Source organism: Protopterus annectens, chromosome 5.part0 (genome assembly GCF_019279795.1).
Source record: "Protopterus annectens isolate FY-2018-M chromosome 5.part0, PAN1.0, whole genome shotgun sequence".
Taxonomy (NCBI): Eukaryota; Metazoa; Chordata; order Ceratodontiformes; family Protopteridae; genus Protopterus; species Protopterus annectens.
Window position 1 is genome coordinate 1863774563 of NC_056735.1, and position 22464 is coordinate 1863797026.

Consider the following 22464-nt stretch of genomic DNA (forward strand, 5'->3'; position numbering starts at 1 on the left):
TACCACTTTAGGCATAAAAGGCGGGTTGGTACGTAATCAAACTCTGTCCTGATGGAAGATGATAAAAGGCTGGACAGCCATAAGAGCCTGTAGTTCTGAAACTCAACGAGCTGAAGTGATAGCCAGAAGGAAAGCTGTTTTCCAGGACAAATATTGTAAATCTGATGAGGCAGCTGGCTCAAAAGGAGGCAAAGTCAGTTTTTCCAGAATGAAGTTAAGGTCCCAAGAAGGTATTGGTTGTTTTCTTGGAGGTCTTAAATTCTTAGCCCCTCTGAGGAACTGTCTTAATAGGGGGTGAGAGAATAAAGGTAGATCAGTGTTGTATTCTGCAGAAATGGCTGAGGCATGGATTTTGATGGAGGAGAACGAAAGTCCACTGCTTAGCAGTTCAGCCAAATATTGTAGTATTTGAGGTAAATTCAGTTTTCCAGGGCACTGGCCCTTTTTCTCATTCCAAACACAAAACGCTTTCCATTTTGCAGAGTAAGCTTTTCTAGTTGATGGCCTTCTGGCCTCCAAAATGACATCCTGCACCTCCTTGGAGAGCAGGGCCTGCTGCGATGCTAAGGAATCTTCCATGCGGCTAGATTGAGTGTTTTCAGCTGACTGTGAAGAGTTTTGAAGCTGTGCTGAGTCAGAAGAAGAGGCATTAGAGGCAGGGTCCATGGTGGGGAATGCGTCAGGCTCCTCAGGAGTGGGTACCAATGTTGCCTTGGCCAGTCCGGAGCAATGAGGATCATCTTTGGTCTGTCTGCTCTGGTCTTCAATAGGACTTTGGGCAGCAGAGGAAGAGGTGGGAAGGCATAAACTGTCATTGATGTCCAACTGAAAGAGAGAGCGCCCACTCTCCAGGCCTTTGGATGGAAGATCCTTGAGCAGAATTTTGTCAATTGATGATTTTTGTGGGAGGCAAAGAGATCTATGTCTGGCCTTCCCCATTCTTGGATTATTTCTGTAAAAACTTTCGGATGCAACTTCCATTCGTGTGGATCTGTCATATTCCTGCTTAGGTTGTCTGCCAGCGTGTTTTCCTTGCCTGGCAAGTACTGTGCTTGTAGTTCCATTTGTAAGTCCATGGCCTTGTTCCAAAGTGACATGGCCAGTCTGCAGAGGGGATAAGAATGTGTTCCTCCCTGCTTGTTTATGTACCACATAACTGTGGTGTTGTCTGTTCTTATCAATAGCTGGCCTGGATGTAGAAGGTCCTTGAAAGCTATAATAGCATTTATCACTGCTAGCATTTCTTTTTGATTTATGTGAAGGTGCTTTTCTTTTTGGGTCCATTTGCCCTGAATGCACCGGTCTGTCATGTGCGCCCCCCCAGGCGTAGTCCGAGGCATCTGTTGTGATGACTTGATTTGCTTGAGGCTTGCTGAATGGAAGACCTGTGTTTGTTTGGCATGCTTGAGCCCACCACAGAAATTCCTTTTGCAGACATGGAATTAGTGGTTAGCAATTAGTATTATATTATTGTTTCCAAACTGTGGCTGTGTTGAGACCATATGTTTTTTAGGTACCATTGTAGTTTTCTCATATGCAGCTTTGCACATGGGATTAGTAAGATGCAAGATGCCATGAATCCCAGAGCCTGCAGGATTTTCCTTGCAGTCAGCCTGGTGCAATTTGCCAGTGTTCTGAAATATTGAATTAGTTGCCCTTGCTTCTCTGGCGTGAGGTAGGCCATCTGGGTGTTTGTGTCCAAATTGGCACCCAGGAAAATTATCTTCAGAGAGGGTATTAGTCTTGATTTCTCTTTGTTGACTGTGTATCCTAGAGAGTTTAATAACATTATTACATAAGCCAGATGTTTCAGAAGAATGTGCTTGCTGTCCGCTTGATCAGGCAGTCGTCCAAATAAGGGTATATTTGTATCCCTTGAAGTCTGCAGTAGGCAATTACTGATGCCAGGCATTTCGTGAATACTCTGGGCGCAGTAGATAAACCAAAGGGCAATGCAGAGAATTGATAATGGGTTGAACCTGCAAGAAATCTGAGGTATCTTCTGCAATTTTGTCTGATTGGGGCATGCAGGCATGCCTCCTTGAGGTCCAATGTTACCAGCCAAGACTCCTTGCCCAGCATGGGAAGAAGTTGCTGTAGAGTGAGCATCTTGAATTTTGGAATGAGTAGGAACGTGTTTAGGATGGAAAGATCCAAAATAGGTCTCCAATCTTTTCCCTTCCTTGGCACCAGAAATAGCCTGGAATGAAAACCTTGACCTTGTTCATGTGTAGGTACCTCTTGAATAGCTTTCATGTTTATAAGACCTGAAATTTGCTTTTGTGCCTCTGCCCTTTGATTGTGTGGCAGGTTTGGCATGCCTTTCATTTTTGGAAGGGTATGAAAATGGAATTTGTAGCCTCTGTTTATAATGTTCAGGATCCATTTGTCCTTTGTGACAATATGCCAATTTTTTGAGAATAGTGCCAGCTTTCCTCCTAAGGGGGCTGCCATTTGAGACCTGGTTGGCATGCAAAGGGGAAAGTCATTGGTTTTGCTTTCTGAAAGATTGCGAGTTGTCCTCACCACCTCTTTGTGTAGGAGCTTGCCACTGTCTGCCTCTGTACGAGCCTTGTGTTTGTCCTCTGCCCCCTCGGGCGCCTGTATCTGCCTCTTTGGGGTCTGTCTGTGGCAGGAAAGGACCAGTTTTTGGAAGGCCAATTTCTACTAAAACGTGGGGGTTGAACCTGCAGAAATTCTTTCACAGTTTGCATTGATTTAGCCTTTTCCTCCATTTTCCGTAATACTTACTCAGCATTTGCCCCAAATAGTACATCCTTTTGAAGAGGGGCGTCTAGTAATTTAGCTTTGACATGGTCAGGCAAGGCTTGTTCCTTGAGCCAGGCATGCCTACGTATGACTGAGCCTGCAACAGCAGCTCTACACGAGTCCTCTAGAGCATCAAAACCACATTGTAAGGTATGTTTACCCACTTGTTCTGCACTATGCATCAAATCCTGCAACTCCTTCATGTCTGGTTGTTCAGGTTGTGACATTTTACTTTTCAATTGAGATAACAGAAACTGTTGGTATTTTAGCATATGAAACTGACAGTTTAAGGCCCTCATGGATAAGGTAGCCGAGGTATATACCTTTTTTCCCCACCTTTCTAAGGATCTGGAATCTCTCTCAGAAGGCAATGTGTTTTTGGCAATGGAGGCCTTAACTCCCTTGGGCCCCTGTGAGATGGTTTCTAGGTCAGCAGCATGGCTTTTGTATAGAAATTGGTGTGAGTCAGGAACCCTGTAGTACCTGTCAGGCTTAACTGGAGCTGGAGGAAGAGAGTCCGGGTTAAGGCAGGCCTCCAAGTAAACATCATCTAGGATGTCCAGGACAGGAGGTATAGCCAGAGGCCTGTGCTGGGGTAACAAAAGAAATTCCCTGAGCCTTTTCTTGGAATCTGAATAATCCTGGCCTTCCCAGTGAAAGTGTTCCCTTAAGGTATGCAGAGGTTCACCAAATGAGTAATCCTCAGGGGGGGGATACAGAAAGAATAGATTCCTCTGCATCAGAGTCTTCAAAAGGGGAGTAAGACTGTTCCTGATAATCAGAGTGCTCTGAAATAATGGAGCCCTGATCAGAGGAGGGAGAATCTTCCTCCACTCTAGGTCTTTTGTCCGGAGGTGGCTGAGAACCTCTGATTAGAGTAATTAAATCCTCAGCCATTTTAAGCATCTGTTTCTTAGGCATGGGGCCTGGAGATGGGCCCTGTGTAGCTGGTCTCTTAGGGTGCATGGTAGCTTTAGACTTGGTGAAAGCCTTGATGGAGAAAGAAGAGGAAGGTCTGAAGACACCTTGAGTGGAGATGGACCTATCCACATTCTGTGTTTCAACGCCAAGCGTGGCTTCGGTATCTGTAGTCAGGGTGTGGGCCGAGGATCCTGCGACCCCAGGTACAGGAGACACCGCCAAAGATGTGTCGTCGGTAATCAGGGGCTGCGTAGGTGCCTCGCTGAGAACCGGACCACGTGTAGTCGGCTTTGGCGTGGTGTCGGTAGAGGCCGCGGACCTCGAGTGTCGGTCCTTGTCTTTGCGTTTTTTAGACAAAACCGGAGTCGGAGTATCCGACAACATAGTACAGTTAAATGCTTTCCCAAAATAATGCTGGGTGAACTCCGTCCGATGCTTAATAGTGCGTTTGTTGAATGTAGCACAAAAGCGACAGACCGAGATGTTGTGGTCTGGGCCTAAACAAGGTATACAGAGGGAATGGAAATCCTTATGCGGTATTTGCTTCCCACAAAAAATACAATTATTAACTTTGTCTGACATCGGTCTGAGGCAAGAAAAAGTTTCCCCAACGGGGTACTTAGCTTTTAAGAAGACTTTGGTTGCAAATTTTTCGTAATCTCAGGAGATGGCCGACCGGCACTTGCAAACTGCTTCTGCTTCGGGCACCGCGCGGCAAGAAAGACTGGAGGAAATGGCGTCGGCTGGTTCTTTATACCTTAAGTTCTTTTAAACTTTGGAATTCGGCCAACCGAGGACCCGCCTGACAGCAGGAGAACCCATCTGTTATGACTGCAGCTGTATGCACGATGAACATCTAGGAGGAGCCAGGATGCCCTGCAAAACTGCAGTGGCAAAACCTGCTCTAGATCTGGAGTATAAAGGCAGGAGATAGTGCTTGGAGAAAGTATGCACGGAACTCCAAGTGGCAGCTTCCAAAATACCTTTGGTAGGAACCCCCCTGAGGAAAGCTGCAGAGGTAGCTGTGGCCCTTGTGGAGTGAGACCTGATGCCTACAGGTACAATTTTACCATGAAGAGAGTAACAAAAGCGTATGCAGTGTGCTATCCATTTTGAGATTGTCTGTTTGGAAATAGGCTTCCCTTGAGCCCCTGTAGCATAGGACACAAAGAGTTGTTCTGACTTTCTGAAAAGCTTTGTTCTGTCCAAATAATAGCGTAGTTGTCTGTGAATGTCCAAGGAATGTAGTAGTCTCCCCCCTTTGTTTTGAGGATTGGGGTAAAAGGTAGGCAAGTGGATAGCCTGATTCAAGGCTACTCTGGATACTACCTTTAGCATAAAGGAAGGATTGGTTCATAAGAAAACTCAGTCCTAATGGAAAATGATGAAAGGCTGCACAGCCATGAGGGCTTGTAGTTCCGAAACCCTGCGAGCTGAGGTGATAGCCAGCAGGAAGGCTGTTTTCCAGGACAAATATTACAGTTCTGTTAAGGCAGCTGGCTCAAAAGGAGGCAAAGTCAGCTTCTCTAGAATGAAATTGAGATCCCAAGCAGGTACTGGTTGTTTCCTTGGGGGTTTAATATTCTTAGCCCCTCTGAGGAACTGCCTTAAAAGTGGGTGAGAGAATAAAGGAGGATCAGTGTTGTATTCTGGCTGAGGCATGGATTTTGATGGAAGAGAATGAAAGTCCACTGCTTAGCATCTCAGCTAGGTACTGTAATATTTGAGGTAAATTCAGTATTCCTGGGTTCTGGCCCTTTTTCTCATTCCAAGCACAAAACCATTTCCATTTGGCGGCGTAAGCTTTTCTAGTAGAAGGTCTTCTGGCATCCAAAATTACATCCTGCACCTCCTTGGAGAGTAGGGCCTGTTGTGAATTTAAGGAATCTTCCATGCGGCTAGATTGAGTGTTTTCAGCTGACTGTGAAGAGTTTTGAAGTTGTGCTGAGTCAGTAGAAGAGGCATTAGAGGCAGGATCCATGGTGGGGAATGCGTCAGGCTTTTCAGGAGTGAGTACCAGTGTTGTCTTGGCCAGTCTGGAGCAATGAGAATCATCTTTGGTCTGTCTGCTCTGGTTTTTAATAGAACTTTGGACAGCAGAGGGAGAGGTGGAAAGGTATAAAATGTCATTGTTGCCCAACTGAAGGAGAGTGCGTCCACCTTCCAGGCCTGTGGATGAAAAGTCCTTGAGCAGAATTTTGCCAATTGGTGATTTCTGTGGGAGGCAAAGAGATCTATGTCTGGCCTTCCCCATGCTTGAGTTATCTTTGCGAAAACTTGAGGATGCAACTTCCATTCGTGTTAATCTGTCATATTTCTGCTTAGGTTGTCTGCCAGTGCGTTTTCCTTGCCTGGCAGGTACTGTGCTTGAAGCTTGATTTGTAATTCTAGAGCCATGTTCCAAAGAGACATGGCTTGCCTGCATAGGGGATATGAATGGCTACCTCCCTTTGGGGTCTGTCTGTGGCTGGAAAGGACCAATTTTTTGAAGGCCAATTTCTACTGAAACGTTGAGGTTGTACCTGTGGGAAATCTTTCACTGTTTGCATTGATTTTGCTTTTTCCTCCATTTTCTTTAATACCTCCTCAGCTTTAACACCAAACAATACATCTTTTTGCAGGGGTGCATCCAGTAATTTTGCTTTGACATGATCTGGTAAGGTTTGCTCTTTGAGCCAAGCATGTCTACGTATGACTGATCCTGTAACAGCAGCTCTACATGAGGCCTCTAAAGCATCAAAACCACATTGCAAGGTATGTTTACCTACTTGTTCTGCACTATGTATCAAATCCTGCAACTCCTTTAAATCTGGTTGTTCAGGTTGTGACATTGTGTTTCTCAACTGTGATAACAGAAACTGTTGGTACTTTAACATATGGAACTGGCAGTTTAACGCCCTCATGGATAAGGTGGCCGAGGTGTATACCTTTTTCCCCCACCTTTCTAAAGCTCTGGAATCCCTCTCTGAAGGTAAAGGATTTTTAGCAGTGGAGGCCTTAATTCCCTTGGGGCCCTGTGAGATAGTTTCTGGGTCAGCCGCATGGCTTTTATATAGGAATTGGTGTGAGTCAGGAACCCGGTAATACCTGTCAGGCTTGACTGGGGCTGGAGGTAAAGAGTCTGGGTTAAGGCAGGACTCCGAATACACATCATCAAGGATATCTAAGACAGGGGGTATAGCCAGAGGCCTGTGCCGAGGGAGCAAGAGAAAATCCCTAAGCCTTTTCTTGTAGTCTGAGTACTCTTGACCTTCCCAGTGGAAGTGTTCCCTCAAGGTATGCAAGGTTTCCCCAAAAGAGTAATCCTCAGGAGGGGAGACAGAGGGAATGGACTCCTCTGCATCAGAATCTTCAAAAGGGGAGTATGAATGTTCCTGGTCATCGGAATGTTCTGAAATAATGGAAGCCTGGTCCGAGGAGGGGGATTCTTCCTCCACTCTGGGCCTTTTTTCCGGGGGGGGTTGAGAACCCCTGATAAGAGAAATTAAGTCTTCAGCCATTTTGAGCATCTGCTTTTTAGGCATGGGGCCTTGAGAAGGGCCCTGTGGGGTTTGTTTTTTAGAATGCATGGCTGTCTTAGACTTAGTGAAAGCCTTGATGGAAAAAGAAGAGGAAGGCCTGAAGACACCTTGAGAGGAGGCAGACCTGTCTAAACTCTGAGTTTCACCGCCAAGAGTGGCTTCGGTATCTGTAGTCGGGGTGTGGGCCGAAGAGCCTGCGACCTCGGGTACAGAAGACACCGCCAATGAAGTGTCGTCGGTAGTCAGGGGCTGCATAGGTGCCTCACTGAGAACCGGACCACCTGTAATCGGCTTTGGCGTGGTGTCGATAGAGGCTGCGGACCTCGTGTGTTGGTCCTTATCTTTGCGTCTTTTAGTCAAAACTGGAGTCGGAGTATCCGACGACATTATGTAGTTAAAACTTTTGCCAAAAAAGTGCTGGGTGAACTCCGCCCGACGCTTAATGGTGTGTTTGTTGAATGTAGCACAAAAACGGCAGGCCGAGACGTCGTGGTCTGGGCCTAAGCAAGGAATACAGAGGGAATGAAAATCCTTATGCGGTATTTGCTTCCCACATGAAATACAATTATTAACTTTGTCTGACATCTGTCTGAGGCAAGAAAAGTTTCCCCAACGGGGTACTTAGCTTTCAAGAAGACTTCGGTTGCAGATATTCATAATCTCAGGAGCTGGCCGACTGGCACTTGCGAACTGCTTCTGCTTCGGGCACCGAGCAGCAAGAAAGACTGAAGAAAATGGCGTCGGCTGGTTCTTTTATACCCCTGTCGCACTGACGTCAGGGAAGAAGCGACGACAACCGACGCCGGACCTAGACTTTGGAATTCGGCCGACCGAGGACCCGCCTGATGGCAGGAAAACCCATCTGTTATGACTGCAGCTGTATGCACGATGAACATCTTCCTAATGTGTAGCCTTGCCAAGGATACCATGGGAATGGTGGAGGCCATGAAACCCAAGAGTCGAAGGAAAGTACAGTTGTGTACACTTACCATAAATGTAGATGTTTGAGTGTATTCACTGTTGCAGTCATCACATTTGGGTTATCTGCCTGCAGGTAGCCCTCAGCCGGCCTGAATACCAGAGTCTTCGGATTTCTGCGTCGGATGCTGTCGCTTCTTCCATGACATCAGGTCGTCAGGGGTATAAAACATGCAGCCGACACCATTACATCAGTTTTTCCTTGCCCCAGATCTCAGATGCCCCCACAACAGGAAGCAATTATATGGTATGGTACACCCCCACCAAAACGCAAATACTCAAGAAAAAATAAATATACCAACAAGAAAGAAAGGTAGAGCCAAGAGAAGTCAGAGGGCTGGGAGGGAGGGTAACCAGGACTGCAACAGTGAATACACTCGAACATCTACATTTATGGCAAGTGTACACAACTGTACTATATTCTTCGTGTTTCACTGTTGCAGTCATCACATTTGGGTTGATTCCCAAAGCTAAAGAAGGGAGGAGGAAGTTAAAGAGCATTAGGGCCAGCTATTAAGCCCTGCAAGACTGCAGTGGCAAATCCAGCTCTGGATCTAGAAAAGATAGGCATGTAGTAATGCTTGGTGAAGGTATTTACAGAGCTCCAGGTAGCAGCTTCTAGGATGTCCCTGGTAGGGACTCCTCTGAGAAAAGCCACTAAGGTAGATGCAGCCCCGGTGGAATGTGATCTTATCCCCTGTGGGGTAGGTTTTCCATGGTGCTTGTAGCAGAAATTAATACAACGGGCTATCCATTTGGAAATGGTTTGCTTTGAAATGGCCTTCCTCTCTGCCCCTGCAGCAACATGGAAGACAATGAAGGGTTCCCACTGCCATGAGGGCCTGTAATTCAGACACTCTTCTTGCTGAAGTGATGGCTAGAAGGAAGGCTGTTTTACAAGAAAGGAATTTCAACTCTGCTGTTGCTGCTAGCTCAAAGGGTGGAAGAGTGAGCTTTTCCAATACAAAGTTAAGGTCCCAGGCTGAAGTGGGAGCTCTCCTGGGGGGGGGGGGGGTCTTAAATTTTTGGCCCCTCTAAGGAATTGTTTTAGCAAGGGGTGAGAGAAAAGGGGTGGCTCAGTACTATAATGTGCTGAAATGGCAGAGGCATGAATTTTAATTGAGGAGAAGGATAGGCCCTTGTGAAGCATTTCTGTTAAGTACTGTAGAATATGAGCTAAGCTGGGCACCGTTGAGCCATCCCCTGAGCCTGGCTCCAGGAACAGTATCTTTTTCCACTTTTCAGCATAGGATTTTCTAGTACTAGGCCTCCTTGCCTCCAGAATGACATCCAGCACCTGCTTACTGAGGGATGCTAGAGGAGAGCTCAAGGAATTAGCCAGGCTGCAAGGTTCAAGGTTTGAAGCTGAGGGTGCAAAATCTGGCCTACCTGCTGGGAAAGCAGGGAAGGGGTCTGAGGCATGTGCCATAGTTGTAGCAGTGTCATACTGCGCAAGAGGGGGTACCCAGTGTTGGCATGGCCAGTCTGGTGCAATCAGTATTGTCCTTGGCTTGCCGTTTGATCTTTAGTAGAACCTTCGACAGGAGAGGCAGAGGGGGAAAGGCATAAACAGAGAGGATTTTCCAGGTAAAGGACAGGGCATCCACTTTTCTAGCTTGACTGTGGGTAGTTCTTGTGCAGAATTTGTTCAATTGGTAGTTCTGAGGGGAGGCAAACAGGTCTACCTCTGGAGTCCCCCATTTGTTCCTCAAGAGGCTGAATATTTTGGGTTCTAGTTTCTATTTGTGTGGGTCCATGAGATTTCTGCTTAAGTTGTCTGCCAGTGAATTTAGTTTGCCTGGCAGGAATTGTCTTTGTAGGTGTACTTGGTAGCTCAAGGCTGTGTTCCACAGAGCCATGGCTAGTCTGCAGAGAGGGTACGAGTGGGTTCCCCCCTGATTGTTTATGTACCACATAACTGTGGTGTTGTCTGTCTTTACCAATAGTTGTCCTGGAAAAATATGGTCTTTGAAGGCTGTCAGAGCATTCTGTACAACTAACATTTCTTTTTGATTGATATGCAGGTGCATCTGTCTTGGGTTCCATTTGCCCTGAATGCACTGCCCTGTCATGTGAGCCCCCATGCATAGTTTGATGCATCTGTTGTTAGGGTTTGGGCGGCAGGGGGTAGAGTGAATGACAGTCCCTTGTTGTGGTAGCAGGCCTCTTCCCACCAAAGGAACTCTGTCTTCATACAAGGAATGATAGAAATCATTGTTTCCAGGTCCTGAGAATGTTGACACCATAGGCTTTTTAGATACCATTGGAGTTTCCTCATATGCAGTCTTACATATGGAATTAGTAGAATGCAAGAGGCCATGAACCCCAGAGCTTGCAGTATTTTCCTTGCAGATAGATGGGGTTTTGTGGTCAATAGTTTGAAGTAGGTTGTCAAATAAACTTGTTTCTCCGGAGTGAGGAATGCCATCTGGGAAGTTGTGTTAAGCTTGCTCCCGGGAATACAATCTGTGGGCAGGGTACTAGGTGAGATTTCTTTTTGTTGATGGTGTACCCCAGTGAGGTCAGAAGTTTCTTTATGAATGCCAGGTGTTGTAATAGCAAGTACTGGCTTTCTGCCTGAATCAGACAATCATCCAAGTATGGGTAAATTTTAATATCTCTCTGCCTGCAAAATGCAATGGCTGGAGCTAGACACTTTGTGAACACCCTGGGCGCAGTAGATAAGTCAAAGGGAAGTCCAGAGAACTGAAAGTGCATGGAGCCGGCCTGAAATGTGGGTATTGTCTGCAGGATCCTCCTATTGGGATGTGCAGGTAAGCTACCTTTAAGTCTAGGGTTGCCAGCCAGGTATCCTTGGCTAGCATAGGAAGAAGCTGATGAAGAGTTAGCATTTTGAATTTTGGAACCACCAGAAAGGTGTTGAGAACAGAGAGGTCCAGGATAGGACGCCAGGAGTTGTCTTTTCTGGGTATCAGAAAAAGTTTTGAATAAAAACCTTGTCCCCTTTGTTCTGCTGGGACAGGATGAATTAGCCCTGATACTGAGAAGAGACAGAACCTGCTGTTCGGCCTCCGCCCATTGATTTGGGGGTAGGTCTGGCCAACCATTTGGGGTTAGTAGTGTGTGGAAGTGGAATCTGTATCCTTGGGAAACTATGTTCAAAACCCATTTGCCCTGGGTAATGAGTTCCCGATTTTTTGCATGCAGGGCGAGCTTTCCTCCTAAGGGAGCAGGTAGTTGAGCAGGGCTTGGAAGGGTTAAGGTTAAGTCATTGTGCCATTTTTCCATAGGGGTATGGCTTACTACTCCCTGCTTTGGAAGTGGGAGCCCCCCACTGCTTAGATCTGTGCGTAGCCTGAGACTGTAGCCTAGGTGGCCTGCTGTTCCTGGGTTTGGACTGAGAAGGCCTGGAAGGGACTGGAAAGGACTAGGTCTTTGAAGGCCAATGCCTACTGAATCTGGGAGGCTGTACTTGTAGGAAATCTTTAACAGTTTGCATAGATTTAGCTTTTTCCTCTATCCTTTTGAGGACTTCTTCTGCTTTGCTGCCAAAAAGGTTGTCTTGGTTTAAGGAAGCATCCAGTAATTTAGCTTTAACATGATTTGGCAAGTTGTGTTCCTTAAACCAAGCATGCCTTCTGAGTACAGACCCAGTGACAGCAGCCCTGCAAGATGCTTCTAAAGCGTCAAAACCACACTTCAAAGTATGTTTACCAACTTGTTCGGCAGAATGCATTAAATCTTGCAATTCTTTGTATTCAGCACAGTCAGGAATCAACATCATTTTCTGTTTAAATAGTCCCATAATATGCTGCTGATACTTTAACATATGAAACTGGCAATTTAAAGCCCTAATGGCCAAAGTAGCAGAAGTGTATACCTTCTTACCCCATCTGTCTAAGGCTCTAGAATCTCTATCAGAAGGGGTAGGATTTTTGGCGCAGTAATCTTAATGCCTTTTGGTCCTTGGGAAAGGGTCTCTGGATCCGCAGAAAGATTCTTGAAGAGGAACTTGAGAGAGTCAGGTACTCTGTAGTACCTGTCAGGTTTTCTGGGAACTGGACGTAAAGTGTCTGGGGTAAAGCTAGATTCCAAGAAAGCATCATCTACAATGTCCAGAACAGGAGCGATAGCTAAAGGCTTGTGCTGAGGCAGAAGTAAGAATTCCCCAAGTCTCTTTTTGGACTTAGAGTAATCCTGGCTTTCCCAGCAGAAACACTCCCTAAGAGTATGCAAGGTATCACCGAAAGAAAAATTTTCTGGAGGGGAAGCAGAGGGAAAGGAATCCTCTGCATCAGAATCCTCATAAATAGATAACAGCAAATCTTGGTAATCAGAAGGAGCAGAAATATCAGATTCCTGATTAGAAGAATCAGAAAGAAATTCAGTTCTAGGTCTCTTAGAGGGGAAAGGCTGGCTTCCCCTAATTAAGGTAATAAGGTCTTCAGCCATTCTAAGCATTTGTTTTCGAGGCATATGGGCCCGAGCCTGCGGTTTTGGTCATCGGTTTTCTAGGCATAGTGTGAGTTTTTGGCCTGAAGAATTCAAAACTTCTGGATGGAAACGATGGCGCTGGTTTAATATGAATGTCTGTAGGCCTGAATACACCCTCAGAAGCCAGTGCTTGCACAGTGGCTCCGGACCCATCCAAGGTAGAGACATCCGTAGGTTCCATAGTCGAAGAAGCATCTCGCGGCATATCGGACTCCGAATGGGTCTCAGTAGAGATCTGCGAATCTGAAGTAGCGGGTATCAGGGGCTGTGAAAGCGCCTCACTGAGTACCGGCGGACTGCTGACTAGCTTAACGGAAGCGCCGTCGGCAGTTTTGGACCTATGCGGTCTGTCTCTGTCTTTATCCTTATGTTTTTTTCGGAAGATCGGTAGTCAGATGGCTTAAAGAAGCCATTTTGGAGTACTGAGATAGAATACGAAAGTAATTGGCTGCAAAAATAGCCTGACGAATAGTTCGGGGGTTGAACAAGGCACAAAACCGACAGAGAGGGACGTCGTGGTCTGGGCCTAAACAGGGGATGCAGTAAGAATGAAAATCTCTATGAGGTATTTGCTTTCCACAGTCAAGACAATTGTTAACTTTTACTGACATCGGCTGGAGCAAGAAAAAGGATCCTCAATGGGGTACTTATCTTTTTTGAAGACTTCAGGTCTGAAACTCGAAAACGAAAATTTCAGGAGACGGCCGATCGGCACTTGCGAACTGCTTCTGCTTCGGGCACCACACGGCAAGAAAACTGATGTAATGGCGGCGGCTGCATGTTTTATACCCCTGACAACCTGACATCATGGAAGAAGCGACAGCATCCGACGAAGAAATCCATAGACTCTGGTATTCAGGCCGGTTGATGGCTACCTGCAGGCAGATAACTCAAATGTGATGACTGCAACAGTGAAACAGAAGAACATCTCTCTGGCTGTGAGGGATTGAAGTGGGATCATTGCCTGAAAGTAAGTGGTGAGGGACAGTATTTTTTCTGGAGGTAGGCAAGCCATCATTAGAACAGAGAGAATTCTGCATTCCAGGAAGACATGGTCCTGGGAAGGAAGCAGAGAAGATTTCTGAAGATTTAAGGTGAACCCCAAACTTCTAAGAAGGAACATTGCAAAGTGCAGGTGTTCCTGCACCTCCTGGGAGGTTGAGGCCTGGATGAGAAGATCTTCCAGACAGGGAAAATTTTCATGCCCTGTACTCTGTAGAAGGCTAGGACGGGCTAAACATTTTGTGAATACTCTGTGGGCCACAGACAGACCAAATGGCAAAGAACAGAATTGAAAGTGAGAGGAATCCACAGAGAAACACAGGAATTTCCTGAAACAGGGATGAACAGGAGTGCGGAAATAGATATCTTTTATGTCTAAAGATACCCTGTATGTCTGAGGAAGAATCAGGGTAATGAAAGTAGGAAGGGATAGCATCTGAAAGGAAGGGACCTTTAGAAAGGTGTTCAGATGAGGCAGATCCCAGATAGGTTTCCATGGACCTTCTTTTCCTGGGGATCAGAAACATTCTTGAATAAAACCCTTTGCCCATAGATTTTGAGGTCACCTCTTGGATAGTACCCTGGGAAAGCAAGGATTGCAGGACAGGAGGGAAGGGATCCATTTGGTCCCAAGGAGGTTGGGGAGTACAATTCCCAGACCATGAAGTAATCATGTTTGATAACTGAGAGGACCCAAGAGTCCAGGGTTATTAGTTTCCAAGGTGGGAAGGATAGGAATAATCGAAGAGAGAAGGATTGGGGTTTGGTGCCTGGTAGCCAAAGGTGACCAGGCTTTGCCTGAAAGGACTGTTTCTGAGAATGAGTGGAAGGGGAGGATCTCACAGGAACCTGCTTTTTGGTATCCTTTTTCCCCCTGGGAGTATGGTACTTGGAGGCCATTCTTACAAAGGAGGTCCTAGCCGGATTATTCTTCTGCAAGAGGGGAACAGGAGAAACAAAACTGTGTTTAAGATACTGTTACACCTTCCCCTTTTCCAGGAGGGCTTTGAAAAGCTCTGCAGCAGCAGAGCCACAGAGGGCCTTGTTGTCTATGGGGATATCCATAAGCTTGGCTTTAATATCATCTGGGAGGGGCTGAAATCTAAGCCAAGAATACCTCCTTAAAACAGTTCCTGATGCTGCTGCCCTGGCTGATGCCTCCACAGCATCATAACTGCACTTTATGGAGTGCCTAGTGACTTGGCTACAAGATATTAGAATACTAGAAATTTTAGCCTTATTGGGGATATCTGGAAGTTCTGAAATGAGCTTTGTAGCATCTGCCATGAGAGCCAGAGAGCATTTTGCCATATGAGTTTGGTAATTCATGGTTCTAAAAGCCAGAGTGGCAGATGTGTACACGTTTTTGCCTAGCCTCTCCATAATTTTACACTTTTTATCAGAGGGGAGTAAAGAAGTGGAGGGAAGCAATTTGGAAGTCTTATCCACAGCTACAGAAACAGTAGAGGGATCAGCTGAGGGGCCCTAGAAGAGAAACCTAGTATCCGCAGGTACTTTATAAAATCTATCAGGGCACTTACGAGCTGGAGGTTGGGTGTCAGGAGATTTGGAAGCAGCAGCAAAAGCGTCCAAAAAAGCAAGACAAACAGGGGGAATGGTAGAGAGACTAGGGGACTCCCATTTGTAAGAGGTCATAATACCTCTTTTGGGTACAAGAAACCTGACAGCAGTCCCACTTAAAGAAGTCTTTCATCTGCACAATAGTTTCCCCAAAGGTAATGTCTTCCCGAGGGAAATCTATACCATTAGACTCCTCCTCCGGGGAGGTATAACCCAGAGGAGAAGCCAGCTGGGAAGAGTAAGCTAAAGACTCACTGCTAGACGAGTCCTCTTCCTCTGAGGAAACCTCTTAAAGAGGCCTTTTCCCAAGAGCGGGTGGGTGGAAGGAGGGCCTAGACAGAAGATGCAGGTTGTTGCAAGGCCTGGAATGCATTAATGAGGCCTTGAGTAAAGGCTTCCCAGTCAAGGGGTACATCGGAGAACAAAGTTTGCTGGGGCGAAGAAATATGCTTAGTCTTCAGTTTCTTCTTTTCAGGGGATTCCGACATACGATGGAATGTCGGAATTCCAGATGTTGGATGGCACGACGTCCGAGGAAACGTCTTCCTGTACTACTATTTAGGTAACCCCGCATGGGCCTTCGGAGATAAAGAGCCTTGGTTCCTAACAGCATCCAAGTCGGCGCCTGCGATTCATTCTGGGATGTGCCAAGAGACTCCTTAATGGCCTCCCCCAGGTTACCCGAAGGAAACCCCATAGAATCTGAGGCAGCCTCCGGGCCTTCATCAGCCACTGGAGGGATGCATGGATTAGAGGGAGCAGCCAATGGTTCAGGCCAAGGCTTTTCAGCCTTTTTGGTTTGTGGCTCTTCCGAAGTGGCCAATGTTGGGTCCATATCCTGAGCAAGGCATTTATGATGCTGATTTCCCAAATACAGCCTAAGGGATGCGAGACGACTCCTAAGGGTCTTATGGACAAAGGCCTTACAAATATCAGAAGACGTATGGTCATTTTTTGAGCCGAAGCAAAATAAACAGAGCTTGTGAGCATCTTTATGTGGAATCTGCCTTCCACAGTGACACTTGCCCTTCCTAGCTGACATTAACTCTCAAAAAATAAACATAATAGCAAGTAAGATAACAAAAACCCCCTAATAGGGTATTTATTTGAAGCACAAAGACCACTTTCCGAAGCCAGCGACAATCGGAGCTGGCAGTCAAACAGGCATGAGAAAAGTTCTGAGGTAGGCAAGTGCTGAGGTCTGCTTTATACCCGACGTCCGTTTATGGCTGACATTCACTGTGTAATGCGGCTCGTCACACATACCTTCACAGTAACAGTTAAGCTTTTGTGTAATGGTCAGATGTACAAGTCAACCAGAGGCAGACTCCCTCATGTTATGGGATACTGAAGCATATGAATAGAAGGACATCAACAAATCAGCATATAACAGATGAGGCACTGTACCGTCCGAGATCAGAGTTGGGTTAAACAGTAACAGCAAGATAACCAAATATAAAATATTCTTACTCAAACACCTTACATTTTAAGTTAAAAAGATTTTTAAAGTCCAGTGTTGAAAGGTGAAATTTAAGAGTCCACACATGAGCACAGAAGAATCTGTGTGAGAAAAAAATACTCTAGTAGAAGACAGTCAATGTCTTCGACATGAGATCTCAGACTAAGATACGCACGCTAGGGACACAAGACCAAGCTCCTCACTCAACAAGTGGGTCTTTTGTCATTTTACATGAAAATTGGACAGCAATAGCTTAAACAAAAGGTATTATTCTCAATAGCTAATAATGTGGAGCACCTTTTTAACTGAATCAATGAGTGTTTGAAGAAAATAAAATAACTTCCCATTACAGAATAAAAATATGGTAGAGGGAGCAGAGGTTATCACTGCAGCAGTGAACTCAGCATTCAAGTCACATCTTGAGGACTTAAGATGAGTGGTTGAGTTACTCGTGCTTTCTCTTGAATACTTCCATCTAGGATTCCTTTTAGCTAGTTCTTTCACTGGGTTGCCTCCATTGTTGCTAGAAAATACATCTGCAATTACAATGGCTCCAAGGACTGAAGCGCTATCAAGAACACCCACAACCACTACAGTGGCCTTGACTCATGACCTGCCATATGAAATTACACATGAATTGTCTATACTTCTTAAGTATCAAATACAGCAACTTCACAAAAGTACAGTTATGTAAGTTAACAGTAGATGTTTCAATACATCACTGCTGCTACTGCTGTGATCATCACAATATGGAACGTATCCTACCTAAGACATCACATGTTCATCCAGTTTACAAAGATTCAGACTCTTTCCTCACTCACCGTTTATCCACACTTTTCACAAGCGTACTTACTGGCATAACAGGGACATTTTATTTTATTTTACTTATTTATTTAATTTATTTAATGTTTGTTGACTGGGCTAGTCTGACTGGGCACATGCCCTTTTTCAGTGCAGGGCCAGGGGGAAAGCCCCAAACAGATACAGATTGGTAAAAATAAATTATACAGTACATGAAGTCATACAGGAGTACTACATACATGGATTACAAGTTATACATAGAGTTCTTCAAGCATAGACCGAACAGTTGACTATACAAGATATGCATGGTGGGAAGTAGATATTTTTCTTTGTTTAGGTAGGAAAGACTAAGACTGCAGTAAACTTGGAGTAGGATGCAGTAGAGAAGTTCAGAAAGAAAGAAAAAGAAAGGACGAGACACAGAGGAAATGGAGAGGGGAACTAGACAGAGTGTGTAGGAGTGGAATTAGATGGGAAAGAGAGACCTCTATAAGGTTGAGTGAGTAAAGATCTACAGTGAGGTGTAGTGAAAGAAAGCCATTAAAGATGGCAGGATGGGGGGAAGGAATCAGACAGTTGTTAAGGTAGGAGCAGAGCACCAAAACGCAGAGCTTTCTTGTTCAAATAGGGAGGATGAAGCTCTAAAGAAGTTGTGTCATAAGAATAAAAAGAAAAGGGATACCCCCTATTCCTGCCATAGTAAGTGTATAAAAAAAGGGGATGGTGGGAGAGAGGCTGCAAATACTGCAACAGTGATCTAATGCAGTACATAGAACAGCTGTGCAAGTCTTCTTACTGTAACAATAGATGTTTGCATAGATCATTGTTAAAAAGTATTCATAACTATACAGGACGATTGCCAAAGCTCAGGAAGAAAAAGTGGACACGGAAAGACCAGAGTCTAGGATTTCTTGGAGGACAGCTTTAGCAAAACTTGCTCTAGCTTTGGAAACATCGTTTGTAGGCTTTACTGAAAGTGTGCAATGATTAAGTAGCTGCTTCTACAATAGATCTAGAATCCATCTCTTTCCAAAAATCCTCAGAAGTGGCTACAGCTCTGGCAGAATGAGCCATGACATCCTAAGGGGTATATCCGCCAAGGTCTGAACAACAAAATTGAATATCCTGCGACAGACTTCTGGACATGTTTTATTTAATTTTTGATACTGACTGACCTTTGTTCTTACCAAAAAAGGAAACACAATGCTGGATAGATTTTCCAGTTCTTTAGTTCTGTCCAGGTAATACCTTAGCTGTCTGTGGACGTCAAGAGTATGGAGCAGCCTTTCTCCCCTATTTTTGGTTCAGGGTAGAACACACGGAACAATATGGCTTATGGTTAATTCAGAATCAACCTTAGGCATAAAATAAGCATTTGGTCTAATACTCACTTTATTCTTACTGAGTTGATACAGGGGACTGTAATTCAAATACCCCTCTAGAAGAGATAAGAACAATGAGAAAAGCAGTCTTTTAACTTAGAAATTTCAAAGAACTTGTAGGTTCCTAAGGAGACAGATGATGTCTCCAGAAAAGTTCAGAACCCAAGAAGGTGATGCTTTTTCTAGGTGGCCAAATACATAATATCACTTTTAAAAATTGTTTGAATTGGAATAAAGAAGAAAGAGGGGAGATCAGATGGTGCTTTTATAATTTAATCAAATTCTTGGTCATTCAAGAATGCAGAGAAAAACATGCATAACATAACATCTCTCTTCCTCTCATCGTGTTTCACGTTACTAATGAAGCTGGAAACACTTCAAATTGCACTACACACACAAAACAAAAGATAGGAGTACACCTTTCTTCAGTTTCTGCAACCTTAAACCCTACCAACCTGAAGTCTGCTCTTAAAGGTTGGAGTATACCTGTAAGCGAAGACGAGAAGGCCGTACATCAGGAAGTTGTGCACACTGCTTTGTAATCTGGTCATATCCTGAGACTAGTGGTAACTCTAACCTGGTCTACTCATGCTAAATGTAAACTGTCGAAGTAGATAAATCATATTTCAAATAAGGTGCCCTAATGCAACTACAGTGCATGTTTGTAATGACATTTGTAGACTACACAATGGGGAAAAAACAGAAGGTTCACACCTGACTGTAAATCCCCTCTCTCCATTTGCCAACAAACATCAAAACAAATCAGATCAGCTTGAAACTGACAACTCCAAAATCTCTTCCCCTTTGACAATCAGGAAACTGAATGAGTTAAAAAAACATCAATTAAGGCTGGGTCTACCTGACACGTATTGCAAAAGCCTTTACCTACTGCACCATCCCTCTGCCCTACAATGCCAGAAGTACAAATTTTACATTAAAGTTCAAATGGAGAAATGACAAAAGAAGGGTAGCAGTGCTGAACAGAAGTGTAGTACATACAACATAAACACAGTCTAAATGTTCAAATCATATGCACTTTTCAAAATGAAAGCTTTTTAAACAGAATACCACCATGATTTATGCTAAAGAGCACTTACCTCCTGTTAAAGTGTTATAATAATAGGTAAGACCTCCTTCAGTGACTCCTTTAGCCCATGCATTGCTTGTCGATTTCTAATAGGAAGCAGACAGGTAATTCATCAACTGACTGTCATAATGATGCAAAGCAAGAGACAAGGAGAAATGTAGCAGTGTATCTGCGCAGTTACAAACAGCCACATATTCATTATAATATAGACAAAAATACTCACCGGATCTCCAGGAATATGCCTTAATATTGAGACTGCTCATCTGGGCTAGTGCTTGGATGTACTCGTTTGGCAACGGATGTCAAGCCTACTCTAAAATGGCAGTAGAACATGACACTGTCCCTTCCAGCAGTGGCTGCCTTAACAATGGCTTTCAAAATCCTCCATGCCCTTTTCAACTGAAGCATGGTAATGCATTCTTAGACAGGAAAAATAAATTAACTTTTTTCCCCTATGTTATGGTTCAAGTAGGAGGTGGATGACAACTGTGTTCTTCAAGTAAGACAGAACAAATTATGATCCTTGTCCTCAATATAATTTCCAGCCTAAATACAGATCTACTACATACCTCATGTTACTTCATCCTTTGTTACAGGTCTCATATCCAAGTCAGCACACCTGCCTAGCTCAAGCATGTGGTACTACAACAAGAATGGTAATCCACCTCATACCTTATCTTTCTACTACTACATATACCTAACCAATTACTAACCTTATCAACACTCCATGGCTAAAACATTTATCAATCAGTGGGGGTGGGATGGGAGGTGCCATTCATATTTTTGCTTTGGATACGTCAACTAACTTGAGGAGGGGTAGCAATTAAAAATTCCCTTTTCAAGTCATCCAGGCATGTATAAACCTGTTCAGGCACGTCTAGTTTCTTTAACTATCTCTTTCAGAATCCATCTAGCTTTGACAGACATAATATCACTTGGCAGGGGATTGTAACTTGGCACTGGGTTTATCTTAATTACACTGTGTATGCTTGTTTTATAGGACTGCAATATCTACACTGTGTGGTTTCCCTGCATGTGAGCTGTAACACCAGCACTTTCACATTAAGAGGGTTTTCGGACTCTACGCTTGTGGTAGGAGTGCGCTGTAGTAAACCTATCTTGAGTTGGGGGCTGCTGGCTGAAAGCTTATTCTGTACATTTCTCAATGGTCTGTTGGCCTTGCTGTTGTAATACTTGTTTTTTTACATAAACCTAGTGTTTGCACTAGGCTGCTGACCATGCAGGGGTGGTTAGTGGTGTCCTGTATAGAAGCAAACACTATCAAATTAAAATTTCCTTTACAATAACTATCTCTGCAACCTTCCCTAGTCTCCCTGCTGCTCTAGGACCATCTGAGTTATGCACAGAGCAGCACTGCCTTGTTAGATAGCTGCAGTTCACACTGAGTATAGCCCCCATTCTTCATCCATGTGCTATAATTCCAGTCCAGTTAAATGTCCCCACTGTTCTCCCTTGTTAAACCCATAGTAACAAATCTGAAACCATGGATAGGCACTTTCCTGCTCTCTCTGTGGACATGGGCATCCTGAGGCAATGCAGCAACTGTCTCATGTATACTGACAACAACCTAATCCTGAAACAAACACAGTATGTGACAGATGTATTTACACTACAAAGATTGAACTCACATGCTGACAAATCAAATTACGAACAGGTTGTCAGCACAAGCACATCATATCCCTCACTAAATAAAGTCTCAACACATAACCCCATATATGCCAAGGTGCTCAGAAGTAACTTACCAAAACCTCAGAGGCTTCCCTTATGCTACTTTCACAACCCACATGCAAACAAAACTGACGTCAACACCAACCACTACATATAAAAATACATATCACACTGTCTCCACAAGCAATCCCCTATGGCAAAATGCCATACATTCAAACATCTTGGTCATAGGAGACTCCATCATGAGACACATGGACATCCCCCTCACCAGACTGGACAAAGAAAGGGTTGCAGTAAGTTGCCAGGATTCGGCAGATCACACATGCACTCAGGTCACTTAACCACCAGTACCAGTATGACTCAGTCATAGCCCACGTGGGTGTGAATGACCTGAGACGTACCTCTCTGGAGGAGAGATATGATGGACCTCTCTGAACATGTCACAGGCTAGTATGAGCCTCGCATTAAGCAGCATACTATACTCACCAAGAATGATACCACAATACAAATAGAAAAGGACTGACTTCAATAATTAGCTTGGCTCTTGTCATTCTAAGTGGATTTCATATTTGTCAGCCTTGGATGACATGATTGACAAACCATGCTGTTTTGCTACAGATGGTCTGCACCTGTCGTTGCTAGGCTTTCGAATACTGGCCAAAGCATTAGCCACCCTCACAGTGCCTTTTTGTAAGCAGTGCCAAACCAACACACCTACCAATGTAACAAATTCTAATGCCAAACTGAAGGTACTACTAACTCAATGCTAGGAGTCTTAAGAAATGCACTCTCTGGAAGCTCTCCTTGTCCCAGGGAATG

The 22464-nt window shown here is 44.6% G+C and overlaps 1 protein-coding gene across 1 annotated transcript in view; it reads right to left on the reverse strand.

Moving 5' to 3' along the window:
- Positions 1 to 22464, reverse strand: part of WBP4 (WW domain binding protein 4) — a 1129068-nt gene that overhangs the window by 401100 nt on the left and 705504 nt on the right. Inside the window, exon 7 of the mRNA XM_044072046.1 lies at positions 19967 to 20042. Within this exon, the coding sequence (XP_043927981.1) occupies positions 19967 to 20042 (76 nt within the window). The remainder of the gene's footprint in view (positions 1 to 19966; positions 20043 to 22464) is intronic.